Source organism: Fistularia commersonii, chromosome 27, assembly GCF_037954325.1.
Source record: "Fistularia commersonii isolate RoL2024-O1a breed Wild chromosome 27, RoL_Fcom_v1.0, whole genome shotgun sequence".
NCBI classification, from domain to species: Eukaryota; Metazoa; Chordata; class Actinopteri; order Syngnathiformes; family Fistulariidae; genus Fistularia; species Fistularia commersonii.
In genome coordinates, this window is record NC_141310.1 from 6,505,540 (window position 1) to 6,528,874 (window position 23,335).

Consider the following 23,335-nt stretch of genomic DNA (forward strand, 5'->3'; position numbering starts at 1 on the left):
AACTGCAGACAGTTGGGCCCAAAGTAACAAAGGCTACCATCAGTAACACAATACGCCGTGCCAAAATACAACTTTTTGGTAAAAACTCAACTTGTCGTGTTTGGAGGAGAAAGAATGCTGAGCTGTATCCAAATAACACCATACCTACTGTGAAACATGGCAGTGGAAATATTATGCTGTTTTTCTGCAAAGGGACAAGGACAACTGATCTGTGTAAAGGAAAGAATGAATGGGGCCATGTATTGTGAGATTTTAAGTGAAAACCTCCTTCCATCAGCAAGGGCACTGAAGATGAAACATGGCTGGGTCTTTCAGCATGACAATGATCCAAAACACACCGCCCGGGCTACAAAGGAGTGGCTTTGTAAGAAGGATTTCGAGGTCCTGGAGTGGCTTAGCCAGTCTCCAGATCTCAACCCCACAGAAAATCTTTGGAGGGAGTTGAAAGCCTGTGTTGCCCAGCGACAGGCCCAAAACATCACTGCTCCGGAGGAGATCTGCATGGAGGAATGGGCCAAAATATCAGCAACAGTGTGTGAAAACCCTGTGAAGACTTACAGAAAATATTTGTAATATACCCTTTGTTGGCAATGACAGAGGTCAAAGTATTTAGATGAACATTTGTTATTGATCATAACAAATACTTATTTTCTACCATCATCTATAAATAAATTCTTTAAAAATCTGACAAAGTGATTTTCTGGATTTTTTTTCTCATTCTGTCCCATAGTTGAAGTGTACCTATAATGAAAATTACAGGCCTCTATCACCTTTTCAAGTGGCATAACTTGCACAGTTGGTGCCTGACTACATACTTTTTTGCCCCACTGTATGTCGAGTAATCCCTTCTGTCAAAGTTCTTAAATGTTATTATATGGATGGATGGATTTTTTTTTTTTTGCATCCCACTGAAGTCCAATCTGGAAGGTCTAGGAATAGTCGTAAAGATCATCAAGTCCCGATGTGCAAGTCAGAAATATTCAGCTTAATAAAGATATGTGCTTAGCTTTCCATAACATGAGAATATACCTTTCAAAATTTTGAGAAAATTTATTAGTTACAGATTAATACAGCTCAACTATTAATTCATACTCCTCATCCTCCAAATAACTGCAAAGATTAAATATCTATTGATTTAAAGAAATATGCCTGCCTCTTCCTAGTTAGCTAGGGACATGCGAGGGCAGCCTCAACAACCTGCATCCTTGGCAAGTCATCCAACACACTATTTCCATTGCATTCCATTTTAATTTCATACATAAATTGCTATTTTGTTCTGTTTTCATGAAAAAGACATTATCCTAGAACAGAAAACAGGGCTCCCGAGATGGCAACATCTTTGACCAGAAAATCATTGAACATTTCGCAATGCACAAACCAGTCCATTCCTCAGTGCCATGTCAATAAGTTTAATCTAGATTCCTATTCACAATTTGATAATTCTCTTAAACCATTTATACATTTCTCATTAAAGCACCAACCAACCAGAGAAATTAAAAAAAAAAAAAAAAAAAAAAGCCTATAAATGCATAGCAAAATTATGACACCAAAAAAAGCTTTTATTTTATGATGTAGAATTTTTACAGGCCAAACAGGCATGACCCACCACTGCTCTGGTCACAGAGGATTATGCCAAATCCAGTTTCATCTAGATTAAAAGAATATTTAAGCCTATCACCTATTCTATGAAATATTTACACACCCCAGCTCCTCAGGAAGATGCCCAACAGGAAAAATGAACAGTCTGATGTTCTCATAAATTATTAAATCACATGAACTGCAAAATATCCGTACACCACAAAACCATCATTGCACTCAAATCAAACTCAACACATGTCAGAAAGAAAGTTGTTGTCTAATTTTACAATTGTAAACAAACCAAATTTATATAATATGGTTTTGGGGTTTTGGGCTAACATGCCATGAAAAGTCAGTATCTTTAAATATATACATGAATCCCAGGGTGAACATTATGTCCATTTTGGTTTGTAAGATACAACGTACACAGACTAGACTCCCTGACCAGATATCTGCTTTACTGAAATGGAGACCTTTATTGAAAAGAAAATTTATACGAAAAACAATGTTGAGGCAATTTGAACTTCAATTTCTGGAAATCAAGGAAATGGAAAAAAAAGGGAGAAAATATGATGGAATAAAAATGGATCTTTTCCCCCCACATACATTAAAATCCTTTCTAATTGTTTTTTTTTTTACAATTGCCGTGATCTAATCAAGAAATTGAATTTAATATACATTAAATATAATTTCAGGTAGAATTTTTTGTTTTCTAGGGAACTGAACTTTTTGCAAAAAATTTTGATGTTTTGGAGTAATTTCCAAAATCAGTCGTGTTAAAATTATCTTTTCATTGATTTGTGGATGTTATTCTAAAGGCTATTAATAGAGTATTTGCTTTGCCTCAGTTCTTGAGTCTGGCTAAGGATGCTGGGTGGTTCATGGCCTGTGAGCCCAGGCAAATGTTTTTTTTTTCCTCCAGGCTAAAATGATGGCACTAATTGTATTCAAGACATTTGCTTTTTCCATTGTAGTATAACAGAATTCTTTTATTTCTATTATTTTATCTTTGGACTCCACAAAACAAAGCAAGCTATAAAACGTGATGGTAAACTTTATTTTGAGTCAGCGCTTGATGCACACACTTTCAATTCAAAAAGAACAACAAAACTTTTAAAAGGATAAACGTTTTATGATATGCAAAATTTCAGATTAAAACAAATATCCCCTTAAGGCACATATTCAATATGTTTGCATGTTGTTCGATGAGATAAAGTGAATGAAATAAAAAAATGAGTGCCATTATGTCAAAATGAGATGTTCTTGACACCAGGGCAGTTGTCAGTATTATACAGTGTATACTTACAAACATAATCTGACTATGTTTGTAGGCACCAAATCAATAAGACACTGAACTTGAACAAACATTCAGTAGTTACCACACACACACACACACACACACACACACACACACACACACACACACACACACACACACACACACACACACACACACACACACACACACACACACACACACACACACACACACACACACACACACACACACACACACACACACACACACACACACACACACACACACACACACACACCTTCATACTTACTTATAAAAAAAATAACAGCTTAGTTGAACTGAAGGCTGGTTAAAGAAAGTATTGGAGAATATTGGATATTGGTAGCTGTAGAGACATAATTTGAGATAATTTATCACTTTTGGTCAAACTGACAAAAAAGCCTTAACAGAGATACAAATTCATAATTTCTATGATCTTTTATATATCTTGCTTACTCAAGGTTAAATCCACATTTTCTGTGATTCCTGTAATTACCACACAACAGACATTTCATGATTTTCATAATTTCATATCATCATTTAACACAAGGTAAAGGAGAAAAAAGCTGCAAAAACAATAAAAAGCAGTCGTTGGCAGTATAATACATTTGGTCACTGTGCCAAGTCAATGTGTTTATCCCTGAGGCTGGCTAAGGCACAATGTTGCTAAAAGCAAAACAACCAAATAAGTTTGAGGTGACATTACATCAAAAATGTAGTCAATCAAATTCAGACATTAACAGCATAAAAGCAAAAATGAAGCTCACAAAAAGGTTGGTGATTAAAAAAAAAATTCTTCCCACAATTATTATTTTATTCCCCTACAGTAAATTTTAAAGTTTGCAGGTCAATGGCTGCAGCTGTGATATTGAAGTGGTTTGAAGTGAAGTGATTACTGTTTGTTGTTATCTGTCTTCATCAGTCGATCTCGGGCATACACTTAAACCATTTGGACATGCGGCCATGCCTCTTGGCTGCTCTTTGTTGCATTTGTGAATCCAGAAGCCCGTCTATGTAGTGACCACACTCATTAATGGCATCCTCAACACGAGTGATGTACAACCAGCTTACTATCACGCCAAAGAACTAAAGAGACAAATGAAACAAACAATTGCACTTTGATCAGCTTAACAAGATGAAGCAGCTTAAAAGGCCAACTATCCATAAGTCTACACTTTTGAGGGGCTGTGACATTGACTCCAAAACTGCCTCACCCCTCTAAGCAAAGACTGCTTCTACCCCATACTCTAGGTAGCTGCAGACTGCTGGTAGAGGCTCCAGGGCAGCTATGATACAGCACCTCTGTCAATTCAGTGCCATTACCAGATCTGTCGAATGATGCTTTAAATATGCAGCAGATGTTATGGAGGCAACAGAAATCTAGATACTTGTTAGCCTGCGCTGAAGTCTTCCATGAAGTCCATTTGCATTTCAGAAGAATGCTAACAGTTCAGCAACACCATTAGAAGCAGAAACTCATAACATTTCACATATTACTGATCTGTTAAGAATGCTTGTCACTGAGAGGTTCACTTATTTATCAATTAATATCCAATTTGGGAATTTAAACAGCCTCGATCGTGCCCATGTATGGTGTGAATTGATGAGCATGCTCGTTCATATAATAAGGGTCACAGCAGCTTCGAGAAAATATTCCTTAGTACTAGAAAGTGCTCAACTTTGAAAATGTAAAAAAAAAAAGATGTAATTAGAACACGTTTTCCATGAACTGATGAACTCATTTTTTACATTTATTTTTATTTATTTATCTATTACACCTGAGTAATGTACCAAAATGCATGATTCATCTCAATGAACAGCAAACCTGAATGCAATACACTGGCATGAAATGCACTTTGTGGAAGAAAGCACTGCTTATTTTACCAATGCTGCTGCCAGCTGGTGTCAGGAGCTGGTTTGTTGGATGGACCGGAGGTGAAGTGATTTGAATTTTATTCCACTTAGCCATCTGACTTGCTTGAGTTAACCAGGCAGTGGAATATGGATAAACACTAATTGAACATGATTCAGCCTTACATGAGGAAACAGAAAACAAAGTTTTGCTTTCAAATTCATACCAGCTGATAGCAGTTAGGGGCAGTCAGGATAGTAAACTATAGCAATGCAGTCGGTGTGTTTTTTTTTTTATTTTCTGTTTGGTGTCAGTGTGACGATCTTCCCATAGCCTTGCCAAGATGAAACATGAATATATTAATTTTGTCTTTATGAGTGTGTGTTGTGTGTGTGTGTGTACCTGGGGTAGTAGGATTCCTAACAGAAGTCCAGCCATAATCTTATAGTTGTCCATCAGCCAGATGAAGAAAGCATCAGTGCAGCCTCTGATGTGAATAATGTCGATCAAGTCCAAACGCTGAGAGATAGTCAAGATTGTGTTTACAGCATATTCCACATCATATATTAGAAAATGTAGAGCAAGAGGGCACTACAAGTATCAATTTGATTTGAATATATTTTTCATGTTAAAGTTATTTCAACTCCAATATCTAATTCTATCCAATCTAATTATCTCTCAAAGCCTAATCCGTTTTTCACTGCGGTTAGTACTAGTTTTTCAACACTTGTTTGCTTACATAAAATTACTGAGCAGCAATATGTGACTTGTAAACTGACAGAGCACATACCGTTGTCATAACTACATCCATTGCGATGCCAATGAGAAGCAACCAAATATCATGAAACAGATACCCGAGGAACTACAGCCACTTTATGTTTCAATTGGAACAACAAGGTTTAAATTACTGTACACTTGTGCTAATAAAGCTCTGTACATTTTCTAAAAATAAGAGTATGCCATGGTATATAATAAGTGTAACATACTGAAAACATGATTTCTACATATGGATTTCTTACCTCTTGTTTCAAGACCTCATAACCACATAGAGTGTTGGCTACCTCATTGGGCTGAGGAAATAGCCAGATGGAAACAAAACATTAGTAAAATACAGTGATTATATATACACAATATAGCAATGTTAAGTCAAATACATTGTGCACTGTACAAGACAATAGGGTGCAATAGCATTTGCAGTCTTGAATGATTGCCCTGCTCTGGACCCCAAGGTTAAATGGCTTTATAACAATCGCACATAACGGCACATAATGTCAAGCAGATCTTCAGACAGTGAGATATGGAGATGCCTGTAAAGTCTACTCACAGATGGCACATGATGACATCGTGTTACTAAAAAAAAAAGAGCTGCATACAATATTGCGATGTCAGTCACAAGGGGTTTATTACTTTAATAATGTTGATAATTCAGTACTGCCATCTGACAGAATACGGTTTTCTTCACCATGATATATTCTGAATGTTGTGATGATTCCTGTGTGGTCCATTATTTTTGTCCTATTCAATAAATTCAATGCATGGCATGAGGAAGAGGAATAACTGAGTTCAAATAGAAAGTCTAATGATATTATAAACTGTTATGGCTTCATAGTGATGGTTACCATAGTTTTACCTTAGTCATGCATAATCACTCATCCAGATTGGGACAGGTGTAACTGGGAAACTCATTCCAGCTGGCTGAAACTGCTAACACTTACACCATCATAATCATAGAAGTAAAGCCATTCTTAATTAAAATCAGATATACTTTTTCCAGATCATTACAAGGAGATCTAATGCCATAAATATGAATGTTAAGTATACTTCTTAAAATGTTTGAACTGGGTCAGAAAAAAGGTAAACAAGAAGGACTTTATACACCAACTGAGTCAGGGTGGGCAGAGGATCTGATGCCTATTTTGGTTCCTTGTACAGGTCATTCAATAAAAATGAATTTCAATGCCTCAATTAATTGAGAAAATGCAGTTCTAAAACAGTAGAAAACAAAATGATTTTGTGGTTAAAGGGGAACAAGTTTGTACACCAGAGCTGCTGACAATCTGAATATGGAGTTGTTTTTTTCTCAATTTTAAGCCTGGGCAGTGTGCAGGTGTATAAATCAACACGGAGCACATACTATGTTGTTTTGTGTGGGAGGAAATTGCCTGAGAGTATGACTTGCACAGCAAAAGTATAATCAGAATAATGATAATGAGATGTATTTGAAACATAACTATTATAGCCATGACTTTAGAAAAGAAAAAATTTAATAAGGCAGGGGCGGTGTGGCACAGGAGGTAGAGCGATCCTCCTTGGAATCAAACATTCCTGGTTTGATTTCTGGCTCCTCAAAGTGTGTCGAAGTTCTGAAGCAAAAGACATTGAACCCCCAACTTCTCGCCTGGTGCAGATGGACAGCAGCCAACTGCTCATGGTTCATCCATAATGGGTTAAATGCAAAGAAGGAATTTTCTCCATGAGATTAATAAAGTATAAATTGAAAAAATGTATAATGAGGGTAGTGCCATCTATTTCATCACATTCATCATGGGATCTGATCTGCTGGCCACTTGTTTTATCCAGTATATTTATAATCAGCCAAAATTTTAACCGCCAACCCTTAAACAAGAATCAGAAATTTACCAACTAGAAAGGTGCTAGTTTGACTCTCCCCATGCACTTGCATGGTTGCCAGCATTGTAAGGCACTCAAAATGGGGCTTAAGTATACCAGCACTATACATGATATGCACTCTATTTACTAGGCAACCACAGTCAATAGGTGCCCAAGGTTGTATTTGTTTGTTAGTTTGTTTTATATTTCATGGTGTGTCCCAGGATTTTTGGAATTACAATTCTAAAGTCACTGCAGCGGAAAATTAAACTATGTACTGTTCTGTATTACTTTTAACTATTCAGTTCCAGTTTCTTTATTTAGGTGTCTTATTTAGAATATTTTTCAATATTCACTTTAATTGGGAATCAGACAAAAGAAACAGGCACATTGAGATCTAAAAAAAAAAAAAAAAGCGTACAAAGCAGCTGTAGAATTTTGAAAACAATTATAAAACAGGAAATCACAAAAATACTGGCACATATTGTTTCAGTGAGGTGTTTCATGGCATACCGCATCTGTTTATTCTCAAATAAAATAAAATAAGCAAGACACATAGTTAGAGCTTAGCAGTGTAGTTTAGCAGTACAGAGTTAACTAGAAAGTGTATCCACTAGTTCAGGTATCGAAATTAAAGCAGCTAAAGTAGCAGGAAATTAAGAACTAATAAATTAAATTACTAATTAATTATTACTTATTAAGGAGTGCTGCTAATATGGCTTACAAACTGACCATAGTGATACTTACTTTAGTAGTAATGCAGCAGGTGTAGGGGACACCACAGGCTAAAGGACCAGGTGCAGTACAGTTGTGGTACATGTTGACCGCCCAGTCTTTATACTCTTGACCCCCACAACACTTAAACTGCAAGTGACAACATGGGTAAGAGACACAGAAATTAGAGACAAGGGAAGATGCATCACACCACTTGACAGGAAAACAAGATCAACAAGATCAGTGGTAAAGAGGGGAGTACGAGACAACAAATTGGTAAACAGAATATTCGGTCAAAGCAGAAACAATGCCAGTAACACTGTGAAATGAGCCATAATTAACCGAGAATTTTGCAAGTTATTATGAGTCCATGTGGTTCTATCTTTTTTTCTTCCCATAATCGCTACACAGACAATGGTAGAGCAGGAAATGTGGCAAATCACCTACGAACAAAACATTTCCATCGAACATCAGATGAATCTGATATCAGAAAAAAATGTCATGTTTTGAGTATGAGTCACAAAATCAATTTGTAAGATAATCAAACAGTTTCAAACTGTTAAAATGAAAGTTGAACATTGTGAAGTGTAGTCAAAAATTTCTACTGAAGGGAATCTTCTAAAAGGTATTGCTTTCTTATCCATTCTCCTTATAATAAACGCCTAATAAGACATGTTATATAGACTCTTTGCTCCTTAGCCTGGAAGCGCTTTAGTGAATTAAAAGCTCTCAAAAACGTGCTAAAACTGTCGTCAATTTTTGTGTCCTGGGTTTTTGTGTACTCAGACTTTCCATTGAAATTAAGGCCAGTAAGTTCTTTAGAGTTGTTCATCATGATAGTGTTAAAGTCAGTGGAATTGGAGGATTTTGAGTCACAATGGCCTGTGCATGCACTACTTCCATTAATTTTTTTAAGGCAATTAATCATGCTAATGAATTAATCTAGATTAACTTGACAAGACAGACACACAGATAAAGAGAAAGACAGAGACAGTCCAATCCAAGCACGCTGCTTTTGTTAATATAAATATTTCCTCAGCCAGCTGTGCCAAGCACATGCACGAACCACAGCACTTTATTGTTTACTGATCTGATCTCATATAGAGGCAAAGAACCCAACCAATAAATGATTTTCAATTTATGTGATGATTCAAACTGAGTCGCACATGCCTGGTCAACAGGTACATTTTTTATCACCACTTATGTTAAATCTTCTGAAATTTAAACAAACAAGAGAGCCACATAACAGCTTTCACAAATACTGACATCTAAGGGGGGCGGATTTCGAACAAGTGGGCATTAAAGCCGCATGGTAATGTCATTTGTCAAACAAAATTAAAAATGACATCATTAAATGTCATGTTAAAAAAGACCAGGCAATGTTTACACGATCATAAAGAAAATTCTTCAAACATTTTCCCTCATCAGAATAGCAAAGCTCAATCACAGCTGCAGTAATTACATAAATAGCCTTTTATGGATCAAAACGTTATTAGTCAGACACTGTTTGAAAATATCAAGCCCTCACAGTGTGGGACCAAATACATATCCGCACTCGTCAAAGCTGACAAAAATGCCTGCTTGAATGCATTATAAGTAAATACAATATACATTTTACCAATCTATTCAGTAATTTTAGTGATTTACAGTTTTCCATGGGTAGATAATTAGTGTGCATGCCATTACAAAGTACATTGAGGCAGAATAAACAGGAAATTACTCTACTTGATCTAGTTTTTGAAAGTGATGAAAGTCCAATGAATACAAATGTAAAGTAGCATAAGGTCACACAACAAAAACAAGAAAAGCCATGAGAGAAAAGATAGGAAGATGATGCATAAATGAATAAATATGTGTCTATTTATCCAGAGGTGTGATCATTATGCTGACATGATGCAAATGTTTCAGAAGGTTACTGGTACTTCTTGCAAGTTTTAGCTTTGTTTTTTTTTTCTCCAGCACAGGGTCAGGACCCTAAAAGGGGTCAGAGGATTGCTGAGCAATTATTATTTGATTAACATCGGCAGAACCATTAAGTATGGATTCAAAAACACAACTCAAAACAAGTTACCACGTTGACAGTTACTGAACACCAGGGAATATTTGTATAAAAATGGCCCCATTATAGGCATTATAGGATGTGTCAGTATTGATTGTGTGGCTGAAAAATTATAGTCATATTTAGTAGATTGTGGATTTGTTATTGGACTTCTGTGCTTGTCACGGATTATCCATAACAAGCACCATGTTCAGACATAAAGGTGTCCATATGTGCACTTGGCACCAACACACCTTAGGTCACAGTTCTTTGATCAACCTTGTGTCCGAATCATCAGACTTGCGGCCGCATGTCCTGAACACTTGGGTGAAGTGTGGGGCGGAGCTGTCAACCACGTCCTGAGGGAGGCGGGGGACATTGTGTCCAAATGGGCCATGTTCCATGCTTCCATTGTTGAGGCGACAGACCTGAGCTGCAGCTGTAAGGCCTGATGGGGTGCCTGTTGGGGTGCGGCAACCCTCGAACCCGCTGGTGGACTCCAGTGGTGAGGGATGCTGTCAAACTGAAGGAGGAGTTCTATCGGACCTTTCTGGCCTGTGGGGCTCCGGAGGCAGCTGACAGGTAAGCAGCATGTGGCTTCGGTGGCAATAACTCGGGCAACCTTCGGGAAGACCATGGTGAATGACTTCCTGTGGGCGTCGAGGAGATTGTGGTCTACCATCCGGCAGCTCAGGAGTGGGAAGCAGTGCTCCGTCAGCACTGTGTACAGTGGGAGCGGAGTGCTGCTGACCTCAACTCGAGGCGTTGTAGACCGGTGGCAGGAATACTTCCGAGACCTCCTCAACCCCGTTGAAACGCCCTCCAATGAGGAAGCAGAGTTTGGGGACTCTGGAGCAGACACGCCAATTTTCGGGGCTGAAGTTGCTGAAGCAGTCAAAAAAGCTCTTCAGTAGGGGGGGCATCGGGGGTGGATGAGGCCCGCCCAGGGTCCCTAAAGGCTCTGGGCTCCTCAATGCTGTAGGGCTGTCCTGGCTGACATGCCTCTGCCCCATGGCATGGACCGGGGTGGTGATCCCCCTTTCTAAAAAGGTGGATCAAGGGTGTACTCCTTCTGATCAGGTCCATCTAAATTAAGGTCCATCTAAAATACCGACTGTATTTTTCCTCTTTCTTGAAGGTTTTTTAAGGGGGAATAAATAAAAAAGAAACAAAAAAAAACAGTTCATCATAAGTTTATGACATAGTTCCATGAAGGGGAGAATGTAATAACGTGTCTCTTTGATATGAAGGAAGAATTGTTTTCCTGCGTTATTTTACTTATTCACAGCTTTGAAAACACTTCTGGTGAATTATAACTTCATATCTTTAATAAAAAAGTTATTAAAAGACAGCTTGGCAACCACCAGTTCTTGGCTTTGACATCCAGGAGATTTTACTTGCAACTATTGTAAACATTCACGCGATGTCTCAACATAAAACCTTTTAAACAAGCAGTCAGTATCTGACATTTATCCTTCTGAAAGACGTTTCCTGATTTTTGCTGATGTGTTAGTCATACAATGTATGTACTACCTAAAGGCTTTCTTGATGAAATAGTAGGAGCATGTTTTCAAATCTCGACAGCTGTATATTGTGCTAAATCATAATCAAAAAAGGCAGCGCTCTGTGGTGTTTAAGTAGCTGGCTTGAAATGCTTCCACCCAACCATGATGCTTAACAGCAGTAAAATAGCAGCAGATCACTGAAGGCTATAAGCCACAGGGTCCGACTTTAGTTATAATCACTGTCTACAGTAGAAGTAGAAAGTACTAAATATTAAGTATGTGGTTTAAGTTGTGTATGAGTTATTGTGTCTTTCGCTATTTCTGCCAAAGCATAACGAATAATTGCTGCTGTACCAGATATGCTATTTAGAACAAACTTGATTATAAATGTCACATCTACATTTCAATGGAATGAAAATAAAGGCCACCAGAGAATCAAATTAACACATAATATGGTGGGATCAGCCAATAATCATTGGATTTGTGGATTGAAATGTATTAGTTTTACATAAAAGCTATCAAGTGTACCCTGAAAAAAGCTGTGGAGAGTAAACTGGAAAAAGGTTCAGTAAGTTTCAAATGAAATAGTCCCACCATAGTCTCTTTTGAAATGATTTTAAGTCAGACTTGCTCCAATTTAAGACACTAAGATGTGCTTGGACAGCTGAGTGACCCACCCATAATGGTCAACAGTTGTTTGAGGGGAATACTTAAATGTATGTGCAATCACTGCATGAGGTTGACCATTTTGTCAGAAGATTACTGGCTACTAATTCAATGATGTGACAGTTCCCTAATTCTAACGTAAGAGTCGTGATTGATATTTCCGATACTCTCCAACACTACAGCTTTCTTTCAATAGTAAATAATCAGTTAACGATGCAGGTCATATTCCTGTTTTGAGTCGTTATCACTGATCTGGCTGTCCAGCTCACTTTAATTCTACGTAAATGACACTACTGATTTCTTACTATCTAATTATAATAATTCATGTCAACAATAAGTATCTGGGAAAATTCCAACTCTCAAGGATTAGCCTGCCTGCCAGTTCAAATATGTAAGAATCAAGGCATTCAGGAACACACACCAGATAAATCCCCAAAGCCAGTGTGTTTGTAGAAACAGCCTATTCCTGCTGTTGTTTTCTGTTTGTTTTTCTATCCATCAGAAAAACACTGGGCTGCACTGTGATAGAACACTTGAGCTAACCAGCAGATTTACAAAATGACAGGGAAAACATTGATGATGCTTTGCAACCCTGCTGCCACCATGATGCTATCACCCTAAAGTTTGCTTTCATCACAGATAAGGAGGGCCAGACAGCAAGCAAACAGCAGAGGATAAAAATAAAATTTGCTGCCATATCAATATGCCCATCTTTTAATGGATGGACATACTAACCAATTACAAGTGAATCTAATCAATGGGGGCATGACCATAAAGCGCACCAAATGCAAGGGCTTTTTAACCCAGCCCTTAATCTGTGCAAGCTTAATTGTTCTCCTGATTATGGGATCCCACCTTGCTTTGTGAATTCTTAAATTTTCCTGTCAGACAAGGACAAGCCCGAAATCATATTGTGCCTTAAGTGACAGCAGACAAATGTTGAATGGATGAAAGATTTCAAAGCATTATGCAACAGCTTTTGGATATCTCAACCAAACCTCTTCTACTCCCTGGGGTTCTGCCAGAACCATCAGCCCTTCTGTCACAAGCAGCAGTAGCAGAACTGCTTGAGGCCACGGGACTGCAAGTTCTATTTCTCTAAGGCCCTGACTAATAGGTACACATTACACCCAAGACAAATGACATTTCCTGCCCACTTTTAAAGGTTTGCTGTAGTAAACAACATGAATCACAACTCACATTGGAGAAATTGATTTATGACAAATTAAAACTATTGTCTCACAGACAGAGATCAGGTTTGGCTTTGATTAATGAAATGAGTCCTGCACAGTTATCAGTTTTGGAAAACCCTCTGAAATTGACAGAGCTGTGTGAAATTTACCATCAGTTGCGTAAGATAGAACAGACTGCAAGAGACACTGTCCCATACCCCGGAAGGCTTAGAAAAGTTTGATTTTGCAGAAGTTGAGCTCCTACGTCTCCAGGGAGCCTTTGTCCCTATCTGGTTCCCTATCTGGATATGCCACAGTCATCACATTCCATTCACATGACTTCTGTTGTCCCTCAAGCTTGAGAACCACACAACCACAGATGTATCCGTCCAAATTACTGTATCCGTCTCATATTACGGTCTGATTTCATCAATGAATCACTCTGGCATGCTGGTTTCCTCCTTTATTTAGAATTACTTAAAACCCATCTCTGGTCAGAAGATTATTTTCTTCTTGTTAAGATGATATTATGGGCATCAGAAACATTTCAAGGATTTCCCCTATACATTAGATCAACAAAGCTCAGCTATTTGCTGTCATTATTTTAATCTGAACATTCGAGCAAAACAATCACTGCAAACCCGATAAAAAAACAGTCTAGCTTTCATTTTGATATGCCACAGAGATGTAGCCCTTTTTGTTTTGTGTATCTTTTTGTATATTTGAAAATAGCACTTACTATTGTCATTTATGGTGAAATTTCTCTGATGTATTTCTGAAACTGAAACGTGTACATTTCTATCTTAGGTGCAAGCTGTCATCATGATGTCGATGTATAAATATGTATAAATTAGGCGTTGAATATGTGTTTTATTTGGAATATGACACATCCTGCCTCATTTGATATGCTCTGTGCAAATACGAATAATATCTGACAAAACACAACTCAATGTTGATTAGATGAGACGCCTACAAGAAGGCCAGTGAGTGATAACCTTAAATTTTAATTCAACATATGTGCTTATTTTTAGGGTTGAGGTGTTAAAAATTATTTTAATTGAGAAGGGTTCTTTGAGTCCCATTTGCTATACCTCCAAACAGCTTTCCACAACCTAGCCATGTGTCACAACAGATAATTCAATTATGCCACAATCCTTTGCCATAGAAAAAGGGCTGCTCTTCTGCAATTTCCACCATCTTCAATAATAATAGCATGCAGCCTTTTGACTGTGGGAACACTTTCCAGTCTCCTACTAATTAAAGGCCTTTTTTCAGACGGCTTAATCTAAATGTGTCCAGAGACTACCACCTCCAGAAAATGATTCATGAAGTGCTGGATAAAAGCTGCTAATGCATTTGGCTTCAGCGAATGTAGCAGTATGGTGTAGTCAGGGAGCAGGTGTGGAATGGTGGTCCTGATTTTCTGGCAAAAAGTAATTTCTAATTACCCAACTTTACTGTTGATTTGTTTTCCTGCAACAAATTTTGTGCCAACCTTATAATTTTCAGCTGGTGTCATGGTGCATTTATGGGCCAGGCTCCACAAAATTACTTTTTGTGTGAAAGCTCAGCTGCAAGGCACATGCTCTACCAAGCTAATTCAATGTTATTTCATGTTAAAAACTGGGAACCCTTTATTCTTTAATGAAATGAAAACAAGAAAGAAACAGTGGCTGTTTATGTGCCAATGCTGGCAGAGGAATTCAGCTACAACACAATGGACTTCTGGGTACAATGAGCATCTGATTGGGAGAAAGGTGCGAGCTTTGGCCTTAAATATTGTACAAAAACATTGTGAATGATTTTCAGGTTCTTTTGAATTTACTGAGACAAAGGGATAAAGAATGAGACAGTATGTCAAACAGATGGAGAAAGTTAGTTTCTAGTCCTGAAGTTCAGTTGTATATTAGAGGAATAATTTTTCACCAAACACACTTTTACTTATAATGCATTCAGCTAGACTATATAAAGATGAATAGGACCTGAACTGCAAAAACTGTAATGTTTGTCACAAATGGCAATAAGAGACTAACATAACTACCTTCTTCTGAACGAAGTCCATGATGTTTTTGAAGTCCAAGTCATCATAATAATTGACAATGCCTCTGCGTATGGTCTTGTTCAGTAGTTCCACCGTCTATAAACAAACAAAAGAGGAATCAAAGAAGCTGGTATGCAAATGAAGTGGAAGGAGTTATGTTGCCATCACATGTCAACCATCTTATAAGATAGGCAAGGAGTGGAAATTGGTCAAGGTGACTAATTCAGTGAACTGGAAAATCTAAATGATAGATTTATAGCTCACATCTGCCAGTCACAATCTGGAGCAGCAGGGTCACATTAACTTAATATCAGAGTCCAGAGACTCAATATTTTCAAACTGAAAGCACATTTCGGAAGAGCTTCGGAATTTATTTTTCATTTTAAACGTCATTAATGCACAATGCTTGTTGCAGTTAATTAGTTGTATTACTAACTATGAAAGGAATTGCATCACCTTATGCTTGTGTCATGGTTGAATCATGTCTCGGAAAAAAAAAAAAAAAATACACCTTACTGTAACAAGAAATATATTTGATGTACTGTAGTTTGTGTACATGAGTGTATACACTTACTGGCTGCTTAAGGAACCCTAGCATAATTCATAATTCTACTTTGACATAACATTAGGAAATTAGAGTGGTCTGGTTTTATAATCAAGGGGATGTCTGTCAGCTCTGCATATAATCTTGAAAGTGATGCTGTCAAGTTCACATGACAACTGTTCCTCCTCTGATTATTTTCCTTTTTTCAAATATGCCTATTTATGACCCAGTTATACAAAAAATTCAAATACACACAACATAAATCAACGGACAGTGATTGTAAAAACAATCCCTCACAATCTCTAACTCCTGCAGCCATCATTAAAATTATGCAGACAAATGAGTGACAGTAAGCATGAAATAAAACAATTGTTTTTTGGTTACCAAAATCCTGGAAACATGGGGCCAAAATTTAAATATAGTAGATATACTTTAGAATTTTTTTCAAGAATCTTCTTGGTGCGGAGGGCATGATAGGAAAATAATACATTATACAATGTCAGTGTTTGTGTAAAATACATCAAATAAAGTTTATAATTTAGTGTAACTTTATCCATCTAACTGATAAAACATAATGAACATATCCTAAAAAAAAGTTAAAGTAATAAAAAATTTCATTAAACTGCATTAAACAACAAAAATTATTATTTTTAGCCATCGTTCATTAGAAACCATTCTAATAAAAGTGTATTTTGTATTTGATCTTGTTACTGTTGCAACTCTTGCTTGAAAGCTTATTGAAAACATTTCAGCAAATTTCTTACAAGTCATTTAACTTCAGATCATCATCATCATCATTTATAGCTCACCTGGTTGTGGAACACGAGTGCCAAAATCCCCCCCAGTAGCTCGAGGAGAAGACACACAGCCAGGGTGTACATGAACTGAGACCAATCAAGACAAAAAACAAGAAGCTAATGAATAAAGATATTGTCAACATGAAACTAAGCTAATCTGAACATCCAGTTTTACAAGCAATGTTTGCAGCATTATGCAGTTTAATTTTTGTTAATTTGTTTTTTTTTTGTGTTTTTTTTCTTAATTGTAATTAATTGTATTTCGCTGTTTTACTGTTCTCAGTAAGAGTGAGGTGAAATGTAATGATATAAACCAATTATTGTTTGAATTTGGATAATGGCAATGATTATTAATTATCAAACTGAGTACGGTAATCCAGTCATGTGTGTGAGTGTGTTGCTGAAACACTTTTTTGTATGTTATTGATACTTCTGCTTTCTTTTTTCATACTCACCAAGAGAATTCCCAAAGAGGTATTTGCCCTTTGTCACTTTTTCCATTTAGTAGTTTTTGTTTTGTTTCTGGCTCCAGAACAGATATCACTGATTAAAACGCACTTATTGTCTCTGTATCTGGGATAAGTAATTTCAGGCTTTTTTACTGTTGTTTACACCGACATTCCAAAGACTTGAGGTGTAAACTTTAGCCATGTAAACTGCTACTTAAGGGCATCTCCATCTCTTTGTGAGAATGGCAATTTAGAAAAGTTAACTATGTGTAAACAGCTTTATTAATCTCACAAAGCTACATCTGATCCACTTACCACTTTAAGTAGGGTAAGATTATCTCTCAGTGAAGCCAAAACTCCTATAAATGAAACCACAAACATGACAATCCCCAGAAGGATAAGGATCAGGGCTGGAGCCAAAAATACTCCATCCAGTGTCTTGAAGCGTTGCCGTTCCACCTCAGCATAGATGCCAATTGCAAGGATACAGCCACCTATCAACTGGAAACACACAGACAAAAAAAGATGTGAAATCTTAGAATCTTGCAAGCATGCAAATGGTAGCTCTCTTTTTAATCACAGAATTACAACTGAACAGACCAGACATATCACTGCCTCCCAATCGTTAACAAAAGGGAGAGCACTTTTTGTTGTTTTTTTTAACAGGACCCCTATGGGAGGACAATGATTGTGACAGGAATCAGATAAGCAGTCAGGTGTTCCCAGGTGTAAACAATTCTATGACTTCTTCAAGACATTCATTCATCCATTACTTATACCCCTTATCCTCCACAGGGTTCAACAGGGGCTGGCTATTTCAGCTTTTATGGGCCGAGAGGCAGTACACCCAGTTGCAAGTCTATCAGCGGGCCACATAAATACACACAAAGATGCACGCTCTCATTCACACGCCTTGACCATTTACATTCCACCTACTGTATGTTTTTGGATTGTGGGAGAAAACAAAAGAACCAACAGGAAACCCGCACAGACATGGAAAGAACATGCAAACTGAAGAGAAAGGCAAAGAGCCAAATAGAAAAGCCCACTGTCACAATTGAGCCAGGGATCCTTTTGCTGTGAGGTGGAACCACTAAACAACGCACCACTGTGCACCCCTGTTAGAGGTATTCTAAGTGCAAAACCCCAAAAAATATAAGTCAAAGCAGTCATCCAATGTTCCTTGTTTCTTTGTGAAGTGACAATGGTATGAGAAAATTAATGCCTTCATAGCTTTCATTGTCAAGAAAAGTAACCTGGTGTGTTTACGGTTGTATCAAACCACAATTTGGTGAACCTGTTCCTTAGGGATTCATCACAACAATCTTTACAGTGGTTTTCAGGTGATTTCCATTATTCAGACAAGGGGAAACTCATCACACAGTGGACAGTGTAGGCTGTCCATTGTTGCTGCTATTTACAACAAGCAAGTGGGAGGAAGTTTGATTACAAGATCAGGAATTATGTAACTGTACAAAATATCTACAAAAGTAAAAGTCAAGCTCAAATGAAGCATGGAGAGGGTTTTTATTTTTTATTTTTATTTTTTGTTAGTTGTCATTAGATTAAGATCCCGACTTCTCTTTAAATGCCCCAGAACAAAACATTTACAGAATCTAATTGGGCCTGAACCCACCCTGTCATTCACATACATCTCTTGTTCAGCTGACAGCAGGCCACTTGAAACACTGAAGACAGGTGACACAAAATTTATAAGAAAACTTTGTTGTTTCGTAGAATGCACACATCTGTTATTTCAGTACGCTGGGGTAATTTGTGTTAAAACTCCTATTACACATTATTGTGCTTCTTGATTTCCTTGATTAACTCATGGGAGTCCTTGGAACACTAGCACTCAAAGGTTTGCTCAAACCATTATGCACACCAGAGACCCCAACTTGGCCTTCGCCATTGTTTCTCTTGTCATATTACTTTTTATTCTACTCAATATGTCTTTGAAGGCTTAACAATATGACGGCAAGAATTCAAAGTTTTCAAAGATACAAGATCAATAACAGATTAATGTTCTGACATATACCCTTGCCCCCACCCCCACCCCCCCTAAAAAGAACACAGATTAGTGTGAAGACAAGAGGGTACTAAATAAATAAATCTGTGCCAGGTAGTCTAATGGAAATAAGTTTTGAACTTTGCAAAATGGGCCTAGTTAATCGGGTATAAAATGATGGGCTCAAAGTTGGTAAGATAATCTCCTACATCCAGAGATATTCTATCCTGGGGGATATTTAATCAATGGAGCGAAGTTTATTAAAGAGAGAAAGAGGGACAAATGTAATAATGCTTTTAGATTGTTTAAAAGACACCTATATTGCCAAAGGAGACCTAAAAGTTACCTACAGGAATAACCCTTATCCATCTGTTTGCATAGATGTCATATCAGATACACTGTTGGAGGAAAGGGTGGTACAGGGAAAAACACTTAAATGTGATACTGTGCGAACATTTGTTGTGGTCAGCATTTCCTGGAGGATGTAACAGGAGAATGTGTGTCAGGAATGTCACTATGGGAGCAAAGTAAGTAAAACTCACTATATTCTGTGTAATGCTGCTTATCAAGACAGCATAACATTGTTATCCATTATCGCCCCTTCTTTATGATCTCTGTCTGTCTCTCCTTCAATAAATGTTTCAATAAAAGGTCAAAGGAAAGAGACAAAATACGTGATTTCCATCGTGCCATAGTGTCTTGTGTCAATCAGCCATCTGTTAGTATATACAATCAGTTATTCACACTCTGAAAGAGAACAGCTGCATCTTTTTTTCAGAAAATATTTGCTTTTTTGTGGGTGATAAAATAAAAGACATTAGGGTTTCTTGTCCCAGTCAAATCAGTGTTATTTTAAGCTGTGAAATGAATCACTTCTTGTCTAAAGGAATAAAAACACAGTTCAAGTTGAGTGTCTACCAACAGGAAAATAGGTAATGCAGAATCACTGCGTTGCTTCAGAACACAGCTATTGTTAAAGCACAGAGACGCTGACGTTGGAAAAAGTTCCCTTGTGGATGAAGATGCGTCTCTCTGCCAAGGTTCCATAATACCAAGCAAAAGCATACCCTAGTAGGCAATGTTATGAAATGCTGTTCACAGGGACATTCACAAGATGCGTTAGTTTACAAGGCAGTTCATCCACAGGAGGTTAGACAAAGTGCTCTATTCAGCGAACATCTAATATTGAAGCGCCCTTTAAATGAGAGGGATTAAAAATCTTCAGAAATAAAATATAGTCATTGTGTGTCGACAAACATATTTTTGGAGGACACTGTGAGAAGTCTTAAAGAATTCATCTTCATGATTAAATAAGTGGCTTAAGATGTCCCATACCACTGTTATTCCAAATAGACAAGTACTGCTATAACTCCTCATTTAGGTACCATGCTTAGCTTTACAGCTTGCTGTGTATATTGTGACACATTATAATCTCTGTACAGATTCAGCATATAGGTTAATATTTTGATTAACTTAAAACTGTCATACATCGTCTGAGTATTACTGATTGATCACGTCTGAGTGGCCTTTGGCTCCATGTGAGGCACCTTTGACTGATATTAAAATCAACAAATTAACATGATTTGTAACACTGGGATGGGTCCATTTCAAATGATAATACTAATTTTCACTCCAAAAATATATTCACATCATCAGGAGTGATTACTTGTGGCCGTCCGTACAAAAAATGTCAAACTAAGTCTGTGGATTATTATGTGCAAGCAATAAATGACCAAATTTAATTTGAAATGGCATTTTGATTCGAAAATGTCAGTTTTAGCAAATGATGCGCCTTTCTGCAATTTAGAAATGGCTGCTGTTCAGATTATGATTCCGATTAGATTTTCATTAATTTTGCAGCCCGTTCACCCCCCCCCCCCTCTTCTTCTTTTTTTTTTTTTTTTTTTTTTTTTTTTAAAACAAAACACTTTACACCAAGACATGACTGCCAAATTTTACCATAACAACAATGACTACAAACTAAAGACCAAATTTCAGACCTGATTTTTCTGGCTTCATAATTAGCTCATAGTTTTCATCCCTGGTGCGGCATATCAAAGTTCGTTTTCAAATAGGAAAAGGTTTTTAGAAAGCCTTTCCATTTTGTGCCACACTTGGATATAGCATGTATACCAACATCTAATAATAGCAGGTATTGATTAGCTGTGGTGGATGTTGGTAGACCATGTGTCAGTCACATGGATCTAAAATTGCCATGTCAGCATATATGTTTGCCAAAACCTGCTTTTATTTTTACTTATTTATTCTATAAACGGACATATGCTTTAATTGATTCTTTTGAGTAACTAAGAATATACACTGTTATGACGTTTGTCCAGCAGGTGGCACTAATATTTAGTTGTTTACACTCAACACTGGTTGTTGCCAAGTGGAGTTTCCTTTCCTTTCTCTTATTCTGGGATACATAATTTGTGTTATACGTGAGTAAGATTGGAAGCAGAAAAAAGGCGAAGGCAGAAAAAAAGACAGATTGCAAGCTTCTTGTGCGGAGATTAAATATTATTTCATAAATGGTTGATGTTTAAGAGAGCAGCATTGGTACTGCTGCATTAACATTAAGTCTAAGTGCAATCTAGCGCAACAGTTGGTTGTTATTGGTAATCAATGAGATAAGGTTCCCTCTGTCCACGAAACTCAATTAGTTAAGCTGATGGCCAGTAAAAACCTGACATAATGGCATAAGAGCATATTACTTCACAATTCCCAATGTAGATGTTTGGTCATTCAACAACTTGATAAAATTGAATGAATCTGTTTGTTTGTTTGTTTGTTTGTTTTTAAATTAAATATTACAGTTAAGTCAATACCACACTGGTAAACAGACTCATTTGAAACTTTGCAGAGGGATATCAGTTTGAACTCTGCACCATTCAATTCCAGCTCCAAATTCACAATATCAGCTAATATATCTCTCACTAGAAATGGTAGCAGGACTCAAGCACACACTTGTGATCCTGCACGCCACATGTTCAGTGACAGTATTCATCTTAAGCATTTAAACAGCAGCCTCTGAGTGCTGTTAGTCATGTTCCACAAATGATGTCTGTCACGCGGTCTTGATGGACCGGTGACGCATCGCTTAAGTTTAACCGCGCTGTATGGAAGCCACTGGAAAACAACTCGATGTGCTTCGACCAGGTTTTTACGGCCTCAGTGTGTGTGCGGGGTGAAAGGGCGCGGGAGGAGGTGTGGCCACACACTAGTAAATGGACGATACTAAAAGAGACTACCGGTGTTTTAAAAAAAAAAAGGTCAGTCAAACACCTGTCGCTTCGAAGTGGTACACTACAGAGTTCCAAACTTAATTCCTGGCGCTGGTGTTCATTTTCCACTGAGACGCATTTGAACTTTTCGCTTTTTATAGATACACCACCGGGAGCGAACGACCACCCCCAAAGCCCCGACGTTACTCACCCACCAAACGATGGCGTAGGAGAAAAGGATGAATTTAAGTAAAATATATGAGCAGCGGTGACAGTATCGGATCTCGTCGTTGCGGGCCATGGCGTCCGTGGCCAGCTCATTCCAGCGGCTCGAAGCGTCGCGCTGTTGACAAAACACTTCCGCGTTGACGTCGTCACCACACCTGGGAACGCGGGCGCTGATGATGAGCTACGCGCGGCTGGGCGGAGGGTTCATCCGTCGGTCGGTCTCACAGGAGCGGAGTCACAATGTACGAGTCCCGCTGTTACTCCCACCCGATCTGTCCGTTCTTCCCTGCATCGGGAGTAATCATTAAGATTGCCCTCCTAGATTTGCCTTCGTATCGGTAAAATATACCCCAAACAACATGAGAACAAGAGACTGCCCCCTCCTCCCACCTGCTTATCTACAAAGTCTAAAAAAAGACAGCATTACTTGATTCATATTCTGACCAAAACAAGTTCCAATCCAGATTTCCATTATGAATGACAACTGAAATCCAGCCCTCAAGTGGCCCCGTTGTTGCCTGAATGGTCCATTAATGGTCCACTACGAACAAGCTGATTGACAGTTATCCACCTAACTACTTTGATATGTTGCAATTAGAGACCGATAATATG

At 37.8% G+C, this 23,335-nt stretch overlaps 1 protein-coding gene across 1 annotated transcript; it reads right to left on the bottom strand.

The window, feature by feature from the left end:
• Positions 1 to 2,618: 2,618 nt before the first annotated feature.
• Positions 2,619 to 22,925, bottom strand: tspan15 (tetraspanin 15). The gene is made up of 8 exons (XM_086174952.1): positions 22,707 to 22,925; positions 17,579 to 17,764; positions 16,827 to 16,901; positions 15,474 to 15,569; positions 8,085 to 8,201; positions 5,747 to 5,797; positions 5,130 to 5,246; positions 2,619 to 3,961 (listed from the first exon to the last, which is right to left on the bottom strand). The coding sequence occupies exons 1-8, from the start codon at positions 22,794 to 22,796 to the stop codon at positions 3,794 to 3,796; spliced, it is 900 nt and encodes a 299-aa protein (XP_086031078.1). The 5' UTR covers positions 22,797 to 22,925; the 3' UTR covers positions 2,619 to 3,793.
• Positions 22,926 to 23,335: the final 410 nt, after the last annotated feature.